This window comes from Rhododendron vialii, chromosome 2a, assembly GCF_030253575.1.
Source record: "Rhododendron vialii isolate Sample 1 chromosome 2a, ASM3025357v1".
In the NCBI taxonomy this organism is placed as follows: Eukaryota; Viridiplantae; Streptophyta; class Magnoliopsida; order Ericales; family Ericaceae; genus Rhododendron; species Rhododendron vialii.
The window spans coordinates 19,251,461-19,268,551 of record NC_080558.1 but is presented as its reverse complement, the minus strand read 5'-3'; the positions used below and the strand labels follow the sequence as shown (position 1 = coordinate 19,268,551).

At 37.6% G+C, this 17,091-nt stretch overlaps 1 protein-coding gene across 1 annotated transcript; it reads left to right on the top strand.

Annotated features, from left to right (window-relative positions):
- Window positions 1–8,470: 8,470 nt before the first annotated feature.
- LOC131312109 (uncharacterized) lies at window positions 8,471–16,335 on the top strand. The gene is made up of 8 exons (XM_058339856.1): window positions 8,471–8,649; window positions 10,045–12,247; window positions 12,335–12,631; window positions 12,725–12,812; window positions 12,907–14,310; window positions 14,489–14,714; window positions 16,129–16,221; window positions 16,305–16,335. Exons 2-5 carry the CDS (start codon window positions 10,047–10,049, stop codon window positions 13,648–13,650), a joined length of 3,330 nt encoding a protein of 1,109 aa, XP_058195839.1. The 5' UTR covers window positions 8,471–8,649; window positions 10,045–10,046; the 3' UTR covers window positions 13,651–14,310; window positions 14,489–14,714; window positions 16,129–16,221; window positions 16,305–16,335.
- The last annotated feature ends 756 nt before the right edge of the window (window positions 16,336–17,091 follow it).

The window sequence follows — 17,091 nt, the reverse complement described above, 5'->3', positions numbered from 1 at the left end:
CCACGGTCTCCCGATCAAGGAACCCAAAGTTTTCTCCTCCAAAACTCAAGATTCGTTTTTAAATCAATTCGATCAGATTCAAGGTATTATAATCCATTCCAAACACTCATCTACGTTTATTAAGTGTTTTTATGCGTAACCAGCCCTTATGGTCCCATGCATCGAAAATCGAGCCAAAACAATAAAAAAACGTTTTCTGCCTTCAACTTTGTTGCCGCAAGGTTCGGGCCGCAAGAACCAGAGCCAAGGTTGCGGTGGACTGCTCCACCGCAAGGTTGACTGGTCCAACCTCGCAGTTTGGACAGTTTTGGTTTGAAACGACATTTTGACATCCCGAACAACGTTTTTGACACCCGGACTATTTTTTCTAGACTTTTCACATCTCAAAAATCATAACTTGTTAAGATCATATTTTTTTTATTTAATTATCTATTTATTAAATTATTTATTAGTTATCTATCAAAGTTTACAAACGAAAAATCTTTGCGACCTTCCAAACAACGTTTTAACACCCAAATTATTTTTTCCTAGACTCCTTGCATCTCAAAGATGATATCTTGTTAATTTATTATTATTTTATTTAATTTTCTATTTATTGTTATTTTATTAGTATTTCCAATAAAAATTACCGTACGATCTTATAAACCATATTATTAATACCCGAGTAATTTTATTTAGACTCCTTACCTTCCAAAGATGAAATTTTCTTAATCTCAATATATTTTAATTTATAAATTATTTATTATCTATTTACCTCACTTTCGGCCACTTTATTTAACGTCTTTATTTAAAATAATTCTGCGACCCTCCAAACCTAACTTTTGACACTCAATTGGTTGCATAGGACCTCTAGGACCCTGATTAAGGTCATGTTAATTATTCTAATATTTTTACCTAATTAATGTATTTAATTAATTTTTAATTAATCTAATTACTTAGAAATAATTAATAGGAGCTTAGAAAAATATTTTTTAATTCTTTTAAAAAGTTCTTACTTATTTATCATCTTGGCCATACGAGATTAAGGGCAACGGCCCATTCATAAAAGGTTGTGTGATTGCATTGTTTACTAATTATTTTAATTATTATTCATTTTAATTGTATATTGCACCGATGCTTGATTTGAATGCTAGATTGGACCCTAGAGACATGAGGTGGTATGCGAATAGAATTCATCTAGTCGATGTTAGGTAATGGATGAATTGGAAAGTTTTGTTTTTAGATTGCCTGCAGGCGTTGATTTTGAGATGTGATGAGATTTGTGATGTGATTGAAACTGGCGGGAGTTCAGTGATGAATTGATAGACTAGCGGGAGTCTAGTGATGATTGTGAAGGAATTTGTGAAGTGGTATGTAAGATAGGCGAACCCTAGCTGTGATTCAGGCATGACAAGCTTTCCCCTTGTTGTAGTTATTGGGGTGCACACTCGGTATATAACTTAGGTGTACCTACGACAGCAAAGGGAAGTGACCTCATGGGACCGAGCATGGCTAGCGGTTGGGGGAGGAAAGATCTCGCAGAGAGATCTTAGATTTCACATTAGAATAATGGATAGTAATAAATTGGTATTTGTAAATCCTTATTTTGCTTTTCGCATTATTATTATCATGTTGCTTGCTATCTTTAAAGTAAGGAGGGTAGTTGGGTTGGATTATACTACGGGGTGAACTCTATCACTCAGGTACGGATTGCCTGGCTTCCGTGCCAGATTTTGCAGAAAATCAGGAAGAGACACAGAATCCCAAAGGTGAGCAGTTTTATGCAGAGGAGAATCCAGAGGTGAGAGTCGAGCCAGAATATGCTTGGGATCCGTATCAAACCTAGAAGACGGCTCAATTATTTTGTTTAGTTCATTACTACAAAGACTAATTTCAGTATTTCTACAATGGTTTGTAATAGATGAATCTTTAGGATGAATTATCCGTTTTAGATTTTGAATTTAATTTAAATAATTTTCAAAAATTAATATTTAATGCCTTCAATTTTATTCCCGAAAATCGGGGCGTTACATAAACAATATCAATCCAAATATATGTAACGTCGAGATTATTACGCAATGACCATTTAATAGTAAGTTGGATTGCCCTGATCTCTGTTTGTAAGGGGCTGGAGCTATAGAATGATGTTGAAACACGTTGGATGATCCGTCCAATTTGGGAGGTTAGCTGTGAAACCAAGACCACTCTAACCAAGGCTAGCTTCGGGGTAAGCTCCACAAGCCCTCGGTCTTGGGCAAACCCCCGGGCTGGGGCAACCAAAAAAAAAAAACATTTAAGTAAGATATATATTTAAAAAGTTTTGGGTTATTTCCAAGGACACCACTTCAACTATCACATTTTGTAAACATGACCCCTTCACGTTTAAAACTCCTCAACCTCACCCCGTCAACTTTCATTTTCCATCAACTCCACCCCCTCTACTCATTTCCCTTAAAAATTTGGACGGAAATAAATGAAAAGACTAAGTTACCCCTAAACTTAAAAATTAAAAGGGGCTTATATACAAAAGAGAAAAAAGAGAGGCATATATTCAAACCTCACGACCACACCCACCTAAAACTGGAATGAAGAGAGAGGAGGAGGAACAAAGGACCACCACGGCACCACCACCATTGTCAACCACCACCGCCGGCTCCACCTTTGGCAACCAACCCTTTGCCGAAATCGACGCGCCCCGAAGCACTCCTCTGGTGAGATCAGTCCGGACTCCGGCCGCCAACGAAATTCTCCAACCCACTGAAATCCAACGCCATTAACCTTACCAAGTTCTCTCTCTCTCTCTGATCCTCTACGGAATGATTTCAAATCCAACGCCATTAACCTTACTGGCCGGGCCCTTTTCGTCACCCGCTTCCCGTCCGAGCCCACCTCTTGTCAACACTATTCCGCCTAACCCCTGTTCTAGGTAAACTACCAAAAATATCCCTCTCGCTGGGACTCTCGTCGTCATAATACGCATCCACCTCTCCCGTAATATGGCGACATAATCCGATCCAACCCTCCGAACAACTCCCCATCGGAAACTGCAACCACCGCCCCCCCTCTTCCCCGCCGCCGCCAATCGTCTCATTTCACTAACGACGCCGTTCTCGTCCCTCTCCTCGATTTCGAACACCACTGTTTACAGTGAGCTATTATTTCTGTGGAAACATCTTAATAATCAACTGAAAACTCGATCTGTGCATTAGGAACTGACCACGTGTTCGTAGATCTGGTTGATGAACTCGTAATGGAAAATCCGGCAACAGAAAACTTGTATTTGCCGGGATCGTCGGCGGCAAACACAAGCTCGAGCAAAAGATCGGTAGCGGATCATTCGGAGAAATCCACCTCGGTAAGTTCTTATTTGTAAATAGATATAAATATATACGTTTATTTGTTTCTTTTTCTTAATTAATCTGATTGTGATTAATGTTATGTTTTTTTAATTTTATTTTGCAGCTACGCTCGTCGATACGTTCGAGATCGTTGCAGTAATGATCATGAGTCACTCAATTGATTTCTCTAGTAATCGTTTCGTTCTTGTATTGTTATACAGTAGATTGTTGTACTTCACTTGGTGTGAATTGATTTGTTCAATTTTTGCATGATTGGGATTCAATTGATTTGTTCTGTAAAGATCACGAGTCTCTCAATTGATATCTCATTTTTCGAGGATGTGAAAAGTATAGATGAGATGCTAATTTTGTCTTTTTTAAGGTGTGAATTGTGTCTTTTACGAACATGTGAATTATTTATTTAAGTGTGAATTGTGTCTTTTTTTAAATAAGCGAATTCCGGGAGTGTGAATAGTGCGAATGGGTGTGAATTTTTGGGAGTGTGAATTCTGCAAAAGAATGCGAATTCTTGCGAATGGGTGTAAATTCTGAGAGGTATGAATTCTCGGGTGCGAATAATGCAGATGGGGCGTGAATTCTGCAAAAAAATATGTGAATTTTAGGGGTTTGAATTCCGTAAAGGTGTGAATTTTACAAAGATATGTGAATTCTGAAATGTGTGAATTTTTGGGGGTGTGAATTCTGGGATGTATGAATTCTTGAGGGTGTGAATTCTCGGAGGGGTGTGAATTCTGGGGGGTGTGAATTCTCGGAGGTGTGAATTATTGGGGGTGTGAATTCTGAGAGGTGTGAATTCTGGAGGGTATGAATTCTCGGATGTGTGAATTATTGGGGGTGTGAATTCTGAGAGGTGTAAATTCTCGGAGGGGTGTGAATTCTGGGGGTGTGAATTCTCGGAGTTGTGAATTCTGAGAGGTGTAAATTCTTGGAGGTGTGTGAATTCTCGGAGGTGTGAGTTCTTGAAGGTGTGAATTCTGGGAGGTGTGAATTCTTGGGGGTGTGAATTCTGAGGGGGTGTGAATTCTCGGAGGTGTGAATTCTTGAGATATGAAAAGTGATAGGGGCGAAATAGTAAAAGCATCTTTAAAAAGGGTGTAGATGGGATAGAATTTTAAAAAAGGGTTTGCATGGAACCCTATGTAAAATTTGGGACCGGCCAAGAATCACTACAAGAAAATGCACTTTTAGCAACTAAATTTGCCTACGCAAGGCATTAGTAGTTGGCAAAAGCATGCTTTTGGCTACGAAAAATCAAAAGCATCGGCAAACTTATTGAAAATTTTAATTACTTTTCGCGACGTAGATACTGTCGTAGGCAAAACAATTGGATTTGGATTGGATGCCCTTTAGATAGAATGAGGGAAATATTTGCCAACACTATCGTACTTTTGGCGACGCAATATGCGTAGCTATAAGTAAAACCTTATGGCAACAAGCATTTTACGTTGGGAAAAGGTAGTTTATTGGCACACATTTTCCAACATAGGTTAATTGTGGTTAATGTGTTTTTTTTTGTAAATTAACTATTAATAGAAGCCTTTGTTTCGAAATTTAGTGTTTCTAAATTTTCTCTCCCCCACCTCTAAAAATTTATCTTTTTCAAGTCAGCTATTGGAGTAGGGAAAACACTAGACCAATCTATCCTCCCATCGAGGGAAAGATTTATCTTTTCTTTTTTGGATATTTTACCAAAAGTTAACTCAATATTGAAAAACATTGGGGCTAGCTTAATTGGCTAGGACACTTTTATTTTACCAAAAGGTTAGGAGTTCGAGTCTTTTCATTGTGAGGGTATTCTTTTTTCATTTTCTTTTTTTGTATTTGCTGGGGTTATTTCTCCCCTTAGGACTTGTAGTTGAGTTGGGTTGTTGGACTTGATTATCTCGTAGACTTGATGTAGTGTCTCGTGGTTTGTACTTTATATTTTATTCATGATGTAATAATCTCTCCTACCGATTGGCAAAAAAAATTCAACATTGGGTATGTGTTATTTTTCCTTTTTTGTCTTGAAACAAATAAAACATTTATCTTAGTTACGTGACATTTTTTGTAGTTGTCCAATAAGTGGACGATATATCAATACGATTATAGTGGGCGTCCATTATTTTAAAGCAAATATTTTTACAATTGTTTGATGATACTGATTTTTCTCTCTAGGACGTCTTAAAACTATAATGAAATTGATATATCGTGCTGCTGGTATTGAATGTTCAAATGGATTGAAGTGCTGAATCTTGGGCCTCTTACTCCCAGGCTCATTCAATATCTATTGATTGCAATTTTTTCTCCTTTCCTTTTCTTTCTTTTGTAGGCCTATTTTGGTACCTCATCCTTTGTGGTCCGTAATTGGTCTCCTCTCGATGTACCTTTTGTCGAGTTCTAATAAAATTTTGTTGCCTATCAAAAAAAACCTTAAATAAAATTGAAATGCAATCGGAATTATTTAATTTTAGGGATATTTTCTTTAGCTTTTTATTAAAAAAAAAATTGGAACAAGTATTCGCCTCTGCGAGATCAATCAGAAAAGTATAAGAACATAAATCGAAGTTGAAAAAATTCAGAGAAGGCAACACTAAACACAAAAAAGACAATTGTTTCAAATTTTCTCCATCTTTAATATGTTTTTTTATTTACTTTTGGTTGTGAATTTTTATTTTTAGACTCCTCTAATCGAGATGAATAATTAAATCATAGAATAAATCCAATACCAATCTAACAAAAATTTTTGAAAAGTAATAAATATTCAAACAAAAATTTAGCCGGCCCAAATGGCTCCAATTAAACAGGTTGAATTCAGGTTGAATTGTTGGATTTTGATCCATTATGGCCCTACTAAGCAAATGAAATTGGAACTGACACAGAAAAGTATAAAATTCTGAACCCTGCTAACTACACATACATCTATGCACAGATTTTATTGTGGGACCCACCATGGGTCCCACACAAATGATCCAAGCCATTTATTAAATGTAAAATAGTTTTTCAAGGGTTCCTGTAAAAAATCAGCTTAATCTAATACCCATAAGTGCTCGATCCAATCATCTAAATTTTCATTCAGATTTTTGGGTAATGAAAAGTTAGATGATTAATCAAGCATCTGTAGGTATTGGATTGAGCTAATTTTTTACGGGAACCCTTGAAAAAATATTTTACATTTAATGAACGGCTCGGATCGTTTGTGTGGGACTCGTGGTGGGCCCCATAACAAAATCTGTGCACAGATTGTATGTGTGGATAGATTTATCGTAAAATTTTAGGCAGTTTAATTCCGCGCTCTAATTTATTTTCGTTTTATTCCCAGTTTTCCATGATTTCCTACTCTCTCGCCTCTTTGTTTATCTCTCCCACCTTGTTTTTTTTATTTTTTTTGATCCGCTATCTCTCCCACCTCGTTACTCCTCTATTCTTCCTCTTACATGTTAAGCAATATCTAATAATATTACTCCTATATGTTATGCATTTTTTAATAATGTTTGATATGATTATTTAGTGGATCTCAATAAGACGAAACTATTTTAACAATCGAGGCCATTGATTTTGTTGTGCTTATTGATTAAATTATTATTATAAAAATTTGGCTCAACCTGGTTCAGAAAGCTCTTTTATTGGGACGCAATTTGTTTTTTTGGATGATAGTTACCATCCGATCAAATGTGTAGCGATACCCGATCAACTTCATTCTTGGTACAAATGATGAACTTCATAATATGTATAAGATAAACGGTTCGGATCGAAAAATAAAGACTTTGGAGGGGGTTAGGTCTTGCAATTTAATACTTTAATGCCTCGGAATGAATCAAATGTTGTCCGATCAGGCGGTCCTCGATATCCGATGATCTTCGATTTTGGTGACAACTATGGAATTAGTGAGACATGAAATCTTAACTGTTAAGATTGACCACTGAAAAATTTAAGTTGGAAATGACTTTTTAACTTCAATACGTTCAATGTAATTCTTAACAAACTAAGTCTTATGTTGTATTTGAACATACAGTAGCTATTCGACTGCGACACAAATACGATGATCCAGACCGTTGCTTTTATTTTCCTTGTTGATTATATCATTCTCGTAAAAATTTGTCTTGATTGGGTTTAGAAAACTTCTTTATCAAGACACAATTTTATTAACAAAATGAGTTTTCTGTCCGATCAAGTGTATAGCGATACCTGATTAACTTCGTTTTTGGTATGACTGATGTACTCCCTAATATATAAAAGATGAACGGTTCCGATGGGGGGGGGGGGGGGGGGGGGTGTGTGTGGGAAACACTTAGATGGGATCGGATATTGCAATCCAATACTTTAATGTATCAGGATGCATCAAATGTGGTATAATCAGGCGGTCGCCGATATCCAATGATATTCGATTATTGTGATAATGACGAAATAAGTGAGACGTGAAATTCTTATAGTTCAGATCGACCATTACTAAAATATAGTAACTAGCTGATTAAGAGGCCACAAGTTCGAATTTCATGAAGGTCAAATATTCCCAACCTTCGCCCTCTAGAGGTTGCCGGGTCGTTTACTTCAGCACTCTGAAATTAATTGTGTTGGGAGTAAACTGGTCCAAACTTTTAATATTCAAAAAAATAAAATAAAATATGCAACCAAAGGGCATAGAAATTGTATATGTGATACGTTTATATATACGAGATACGAGACGGCATGGGTTTGGTAAAGTTTTTTATTTTGTCTTTTTTTCTAAGTAGTATAGTTTTTTTATTTTGTTAGGGTTAAATATCTCCTTGCCCCTACAACTATTCAATTTTTAGTTACTTTCCCCTCCAACTATCAATTGAACCTACTTCCCCCTCCAACTACTAAACTGTTAGCCACTCCGGCCATCTAATTGCTCACTCCCGTAAAATCCATGGATGGAAAAACATAACACCTAACCCCAAATGTGGTTTTGACACCAAAGGAAGGGTAATGTGGACATTCTAGCTCAAACCCAATCCTAAAACCTGATTTCACCAAAATCTAAACCCAAAACCCAACCAAACCCACACTTACCCACGTCCAAGATCCGAACAGTACCTCCCCTTTTTTCTCTCGACAACAGTACCTCCGATCCCCTTCCTTGCACCGATTTTCTGTGAAGAGGGAAAAATAAAAACACTACAGAAAAGAAAAGGCGCTAAACTTGGGCGCTCATATTTTTCCATTGGTTCCCTACTCAACCCACGATGTCCTCTTCTCTCGGCTCATACTTCCCTCGTTATCATCGATTCTTTTTCTTTCCTACGCCTTCTATCTTTTTCTGTCCAGAGGTTTCTTCTAGGACTCTTGAGAGAAGCAGTCAATCAAGGTAAAATTTTCTCCTCTTCTCTCGGCTCTTACTTCCCTCGTTATCATCGATTCTTTTTCTTTCCCACGTCTTTTATCTTTTTTCTGTCAATTTTCAGAGGTTTCTTCTAGGGCTCTTGCGAGAAGCAGTCAATCAAGGTAAAATTTTCTCCTATTTTTCTGTGTTTGAATATCGACCTGTGGATATATACATGTTTATTTGCATAGAAATTCTCTCTCCCTAGTTCAATTGGAGATTGATTCCGCCCAATCAATCATAACTACAGAAGTATATACGTGTATATGTGTGTGTGTAATGTGTTATTTTTGTGTTGTGTTAAAGGCAGAATATATACGTGTGTGTTCAAGGCAGAATATCTGCTCCCCAAGGCAATAGGATAACTGATTATTGTATTATCTTCATCGTGTGTAAATATTTCATCCTGACTTGTGGATTCCAACCGTTGTGTTTGGACTATAAGCTGCTTCTCAGCAAAACTTCGCAAACTTCAGATGTATCCCCAACAAATATCCTGAATCAACATCATACAAGACATTAATCTTTTACACTATTAAAGGAATGAAAAAAATAGTAGAAAATGCATATGCATCTCTCCAACTAAATCGATGTTGCACTGCTAGAAATAACAATCAAAACAAGGCCTGTGAACTCGGGCGGATACAACTTAAATTCAGAAGGGAAAAGAAAAACAGAGCCAAATATTGTTGTTCGCATGATCCCCAGAAGACATTCATAAGAAACATTATCATGCTTTAGTCTGCTCTCCGGTCGTAATGAATGAAGAGGACATACATCCATGTATTAATAAGAAAATAGTCGTACCAGATGGGTATACAAGATTTAAATTAGTCATAAATGAGTTCTGCTTGAAACCTACCAATTTCCAAAATTTTAGAACATTCATACCGGGGGGCATACCAGATTTAAATTAGTCCTAATTGAGTTCCACTTGAAACCTACCAATTTCCAAATTTCAGAAGATTCACACCAGATGGAGCATACAAGATTTATTAGATTAGTCCTAATTGAATTCCTCTTGAAACTTACCGATTTCCAAAATTTTCGAAAGATACATACCTGAGAGTAAATGCCGCCTTAGTAATTTTTTGTATTAGTTGGGTTTTCCTAGAAACACTGGCAGACATTTTGTTTCCGAGTTTGTCGCAAAATGAACAAACTCAGAAACAATATGCATAAAGAGAAAAAAAGAAGCCCAAAAGCCAAAAGCCAAAAGCTTCTTAGTGTTACTTAGCCCAAGAACTCATGACAAGCATGAGAAGTGTCATAAGTATTTGTGGTTATAACCTTTGAAAATTCCCAAAATTAAGTATCTCAGAAAATATCATGGTTATATATTACACTTGATATGTTGATATTAAAACTGCATGTAAATAGATATGGATAGAAGTTGGATGTCACTTCCTGATAGATTCAGTCAGCCATATATAGACGGGGTGAGCTCGTTTATTGAATTTGCAAAGACACATTCGGGTGAGGCAACAAAAATCAAGTGCCCATGTATCAAGTGCTGCAACTTCTACAAGCAAGAGTATAGCAATGTAGAAACTCATCTGCTCGTAAACGGGATTAAGCAATCTTACACCACTTGGTTACAACATGGGGAACTTCCACAACCTGATGAGCTGGATGAGGATGGCGATGAATCCGAAGAGTATCGGGATGAATTTGATGCATTGCTAGAGGACCATCAGAAGGGGACTTATATGGGTGATACCCTAGAGAGTGAGGATATTTGTAGCTTTGAGAAACTGTTGGAGTCTTCCCAGCGCCCCTTGTATCCAGGATGCGAAAAATCAGAAACTCTACTATCGTTTGTCATTGAGTTGTTCAAGTTGAAGGTAGATAATAGGTTGACCAATAAGACTGTTGAAGGTATTCTGAAGATACAACGGCGGATCTTGCCAAAGGGGAATGTGGTTCCGGGGTCAATTTATGAGTGCAAAAAGTTATTGCATGACTTGGGCTTGGGGTATGAGCTCATTGACACTTGCAAAAATGATTGTGCTCTATTTTGGAAGGAGAATGCTCACTTGGAGAAATGTCCGAGTTGTGAAGAGCCAAGATACAAGGTCAATGATGGAAAGGGTAAGAAGATCCCTCACAAAATATTGCGTTATTTTCCGTTGGCGCCTAGGTTGCGAAGATTGTATATGTCAAGGAAGACGGCCGAATACATGCGCTGGTATAGTGATAAGCGCGTCGATGATGGACAAATGAGACATCCGGCTGATTCTGAAGAATGGAAGAACTTTGATCAGCAGTATCCAGAGTTTGCCAAGGAGATCCGTAATGTTAGATTGGGCTTGGCTACTGATGGTTTCAACCCTTTTGGGAATATGAGTACTTCCTATAGTATGTGGCCTGTCATACTAATACCCTACAACTTGCCTCCGTGGAAATGCATGAAAGAGCCATTTTTCATGATGTCCTTACTAATTCCTGGACCCAATCAACCAGGTACTAATATTGATGTGTACTTAAGGCCCTTGGTTGACGAGTTAAAGGAGTTATGGGAGAATGGCGTTATGACTTACGATGCCTTTACTGAACAGACCTTTCAAATGCATGCTGCTGTAATGTGGACCATACATGACTTTCCTGCTTATGGTGACATGTCCGGGTGGAGAACAAAAGGTTATTTGGCTTGTCCCACTTGCAATGATAGTCCGATATCGCGGTGTTTGATAGATAAGCTCGGTTGGGTGGGTCATCGAGCGTACTTGCCAAAGAACCATCGATGGAGGAAGGACAAGAAATTTAATGGGTTGCCTGAGCATGACTTGAAATCCTTAGACTTGCCAGTGTATAAGGTATTGGCTCAGTTGGATAAGGTTCGACAAGTCAAGTTTGGGAAGGATTCTACAACAAAGAAAAGACCGCGTAACTCTGAAGAATTGAATTGGACAAAGAAAAGCATTTTGTGGGAGCTGCTTTACTGGAAGAACTTGAAGCTCCGACACAACCTTGACGTCATGCACATTGAGAAAAATATATGCGAAAGTTTATATGGGACGATGTTGGCCATAGAGGGTAAGAACAAGGACACATACAAAGCGCGTGATGATCTGAAAAAAATGGGTATAAGGTCTGAATTGGATCTCCAGATGAATGAAAATGGATCCTTTTTGAAGCCTCGTGCTATTTACACATTGGGTCCACAACAAATTGATGCTTTTTGTGAATTCTTGAAGTCAATTAGTTACCCTGATGGTTATGCAGCGAACATTTCGAGGTGTGTGACATCAAAGAAAGGTAACAAGTTATCGGGTATGAAAAGCCATGACTGCCATGTGCTTCTTCAGCGTATTCTTCCAATTGGGATGCGTGGTTTTGTGAATGGAGAGATTAGCACGACATTGTTTGAGTTGGGTAGTTTCTTTCAAGAAATTTGTTCCACGACATTAAGGCGAAGTGATCTGGAAAGAATGGAGGAAAAAATAGTACTAATACTTTGCAAGTTGGAGAGGATCTTTCCTCCAGCTTTCTTCGATGTAATGGTCCATCTTGCTATTCATTTGCCGCGTGAGGCCATGCTTGGTGGACCGGTGCAATATCGATGGATGTATCCTATAGAAAGGTAACCATTAACATCATTTTATAAATTATTTGGCCACCAGTGCAAGTAACATACGTAATCTTAGACATTGTTGTTGCTTTGTTGAAGGTTTCTTGGGACTCTAAAAGGATATGTCAGTAACAATGCACGTCCAGAGGGTTCAATCGCAGAAACTTACATTGTTCAAGAGTGTCTCACATTTTGCTCAATGTACTTAAAAAAAGGGGTTGATAAACCTGAACGTAATGACGATGGTGGCGAACATGGTTCAGGGATGGAGATTTTCAAGAAAAATTCTCGTCTTTTCTCACCAATTTCTAGGGCTCCCAGCCCATCCAAGAAAGAACGAGAGTTGGCTCACTGGTTTGTGTTGTACAACAGCCCCGAGGTGGACCCATATTTAGAGTATGTGGTTAGGTTTGATTATGTGTCTCTAACTGTGTACAAAATTATTTTCTACTCATTTAAGTCATTTATACTTCACATTCCTTTGAGTAGGGAGTACAAGAATATTGTTCAAATTCAACAAGGAAGAGACCCAAGTGAGATACAACGGCAGGAATTTGCAAAATGGTTCAAAAGACGGGTAAGATATATTAAACAATTATGAATTCTTAAACGCTTCATAAAAAGATGAACTTCAATTGAGAGTTTCTTGACACACTTTTGTTTTCATGTAGATGAATGATTTGCGATCTGAAGGGTCATCGGAAGCTACTGATGAACTATGGTCTTTAGCAAATGGTCCAGGTTCCATAATTGATCTTTATTCTGGATGTATTTCCAATGGTGTCCGGTTCCACACTAGGGATCGTGAAAGTCGTCGAAGGTGCCAGAATAGTGGATTGGTCGTAGAAGGAAACCATAAGGGGATGAATATTAACTTTTATGGTTACTTGTGCAAAATATGGGAATTGAGATACCTACACGGGGGAACAATTGTTCTGTTTGAATGTGAGTGGTATAATACTGGTCAGAGGAGTAGAATATACAATGATGACTGTGTTACTAGCATCGATGTTAGTAGACTTTGGTACAAAGATGATCCATTTGTTCTACCCAGTCAAGTGAGGCAAGTATTTTACGTCAATGATACTAGCAAAGGAAAAAATTGGAGAGTTGTTGAACGGGTGAGTAATCGGGGAGTATGGGATGTGCCTGAGCAAGATGATGTGTCTAATAATGCATTTCAGCAGGATGAACCCACTAATGGTATCCCAATCCGTGCGGGAGATACCAATATTTCTTACAACAAAGACGATGTGGATCCTGAGATTGTTGGTGATGATGAACTGATGGAGGATCATATAGATGACAACAATGACGGGGATGATACGTTGGCTGAGTATGTAGATGACGAAGAGGATGAACTTAACAAACAGCCCGATTTTGATAATGATCTTGACATAGACTGTGATATATAGGATTTGTTTTGTCCTTTAACTTTTTATATTTGGTAGAATAGAAATGCTATTAACTCAGAGTTTTTCTAAAATACATGGCTTATAGTTGGGTTTTTTTCTAGCTAAGTATTTATTTGATTAATTGGACTGCATTCAGTATATATGCTGGTTTTCAAGATTTACGGGAAAAAGTAATGACTTGTAGTTCACTTTTACTTGTATGTTCTTCTGCAAATTATAAGTGCAGTTCAAAGGTTGCATTTTATTCCAGTCCCTCAATAAAAAAAACTGAGTTGTAGTACTTCAATAAAATCTTGGCTTATTTGTGGTGTTATATAATATAAGGTTTGTGCTACCAGGTACTCTTAGTTGCAAAAGATGACCAAACGCAGTAGGAAGTATGTCCAGCCAAGGTGTTTGTCCCAAAAGAAGACAGCCTATGAGAAGATCAGAGATAAAAATATGGAGCAGAACGCAGCAATTTTTGAATCTTTAGGATTAAAGAGCTTGGCAAATGGACTATTTGGCTCGAATTCATCGACCAAGAAGAAAAGTAGCAAGCTGGTAAAGAGCAAGACGGGTCGCGGAAATGATGATGGGGATTATGAACAAGACGACGGTGAGGAAGGAATGAGTTCTTCTAAAGAAGGAGGTGTATCTTCTAGGTTGCAGGGGAATAAGGTTACAAATTTCTGTAGAATAGTTGGTTTTATTCTTTAAGAAAGAGTCACTTCAAAAAATTTAATTTATATTGCATGTTTTATCGCAAGTTAATTTTGTTTATTTTTATCCCTATACTATCCACATCAGTTGTTGCTTACTTGTACTAACTAACAATTCATTGTTTGGATTATGTTAGGTTTGTAGGGCTCCAAGAAAGAAGAAGGGTTGCTACGGTGCTCACATTTCAAGAGATTCAGAGCCATGTTGGACAGATACGAGTATTCCGATAGGAGAAACTCATGTTGTACAAGGACAGGCTTTAACGCCATTGGTTGATCATGTGCAAAGTATGCCTGGGGTGACGACCCAGCCAACCCAGCTCCCCACCTCGTCTACCCAGCCTCACCTGCTTCCTAACGCAGGTATAACAATCACTGGAGTGAGTGAGAAATATTTGCAAATTTTTATGACTTTTCGGTAATGAATCTTATAAATTCTAGCTTATATTTTGCCAGATCTTTCTTGTTAGAAACTTAGAAGGTAAATCACCTGAGTCACTTTTTCATTCCAACCATTTTGTCATTATGATATTGCATTTTCATTTAGTTACTACTTCTTACTCTTCATGTTGTTGTTTCCTTGCTCCTATAGTCTTGTAACAATTTCAAAATTAATGAAATTTTTTTGCCTTCAAAAAAAAAAAATAGTGAAATAACATTATGGTCTTAATAGCACCAACCTCAGTTGTGGTCAAGAAGCGTGCGTGAGGCCCAACTCGAGGGAAGAATATGGACAAGGTTAGGAAAGAACTTGGTCATCCTATACCTGTTGAAATTGACCGTGTGGCTCGGAAACTAGTAGGGGATCATTCCACTGCAGTGGCGGCTGCCCTTGGGGAACAAATAATAGATCATGCACCTGTTCGAGACATTCGTTGCAAAGCGATTGATTTTGGGATCAGAGAATCCATCGTTGTTAGAGTTGGGGTAATTTAATTTAATGTTTAGTCAAATATTTATCACATTATTCATTTGAATCATATATGTCGCAGAAATATTGTAATTATTTTTTTCTAATTGCAGCAAACTTTTGACATTGGAGACTACAAGAATGATATGGAGGCTAGGGAAACCATAGACCTAAAGTGTCAGGATTTATACAAGGAATGGAAGAGCAATTTGTGCAAACGCTATTTTGCCATGAAAAATAAGGTAGCTGACCCCAAAAATCATGCACCATATCCCTGTAAACTAGAGGATTGGGTGTTCATGATTGATAATGTGTGGGAGACCAAGGACTGGAAGGTAACGACGTCTCACGCAACCCATCTTTTTTTTACACCGCTCATAATTGCCCATGTTAAACATCTTACCCATATATCGTATGGCATGATGATTCACAATAAACATGTGATACTTTTTAAAGAATTTCGGAGTTACAATGTCACCAAAAAAAAAAAATTTAAACTTCTCTTTGAGCAACTAGAATTTGAAGTGCGTTGTTTTCTTTTTTTTAAGGAAGACAAGTTTAAGGAAAATATCTAGTTTTATGTGTTCTTTTGTGTCTTGTTTTCTACACTATAATAGTTGTACAAGATTCAATACAATAATTAAAACAAATCGCTAGGTGCTATGGATGTTGTTTCCATCAGTAAAATGATTAAAGGCTATACACTTCATGCCATACCTAAATCCTATCTGAACATGTATGAGTCCACACATAGTTTTCTTTCTTTAATATGTTGTTTGCATGAAAAAGAAACCTGTTCAACTTGGCATTTTGGTGGATTGAGCAACTTGATTAGCATTACAATTGGATTTGTTTATTTCCTTGTAGACGAAGTCCGACAGAGGAAAGCATGCCCGATCCAAGGTGAAATTCAATCATACAAGTGGCTCCAGATCGTTTATATCGCGAGCTTCTATGATTGTACGTGTTGGCTTAGAATTGTGAACTTCCTACTTTTTTAATTATTGAATTCATACTTACTGGAAAATTAGATGGACTTACAGCTAAAAGAGAAGCGTAAAAAACAGAACATTGCGGAGAAGTTCGAGATGACCCATAGACGTCATCGACATGGGGGAGAGTGGATAAACGACAAGGCTCGAGAGCATCATGTATGTATATTATACATTCTTAGATGTACAGCTATTCTGTTTTTGTTTTATCTTTGCAGTTTTCTTATCACGAACTAACAGATTTAAATTTGACAGGCTAAATTAAAAGCAAAGCTAAAAGAACAATCATAACCCAATGTCACTAATCCTTCATCCGAGCGACAAATTTCCGTTGATGTGCTTGGAAAAAGGTCAGTTTATGTGAAGGAATACAGGAGCCGCATGAGTACTATTTCATCGTTCAATCAACCTCAAGAACCTGATCCCGAGGCGTCTCTTCTACAGAAGAAGGTTGACGATCAAGCTAAGACCTTGACTAAGCATTCTCGGACAAGGACAGTAGTTCAAGGCCTTCTTCAGGTGTTGGCTGTAAAAGCAGGGGTTGATCCAGCCCAAGTTCAAGAGGTAATCGATGGGTGCAATAGTGAGGCAAGCACATCAGATGAAGAGGCTGATGCGGTGGGCAACTCAGACGAATTAAACACATTAGATGAAGAGGATGATGAGGCGAGCATATCAAGTGAAGAGGATGATGCAACTTCTACTGGATAAGTTAATGGTAAAACGATAATTTTCTCCTACATCCTCATTTGTACCCATCAAGATAGGAGTTACCAAATTAAGTAATTAGATATTATTTAATACATGTATGTAGCATCTCATACGTCTATCATTAGTT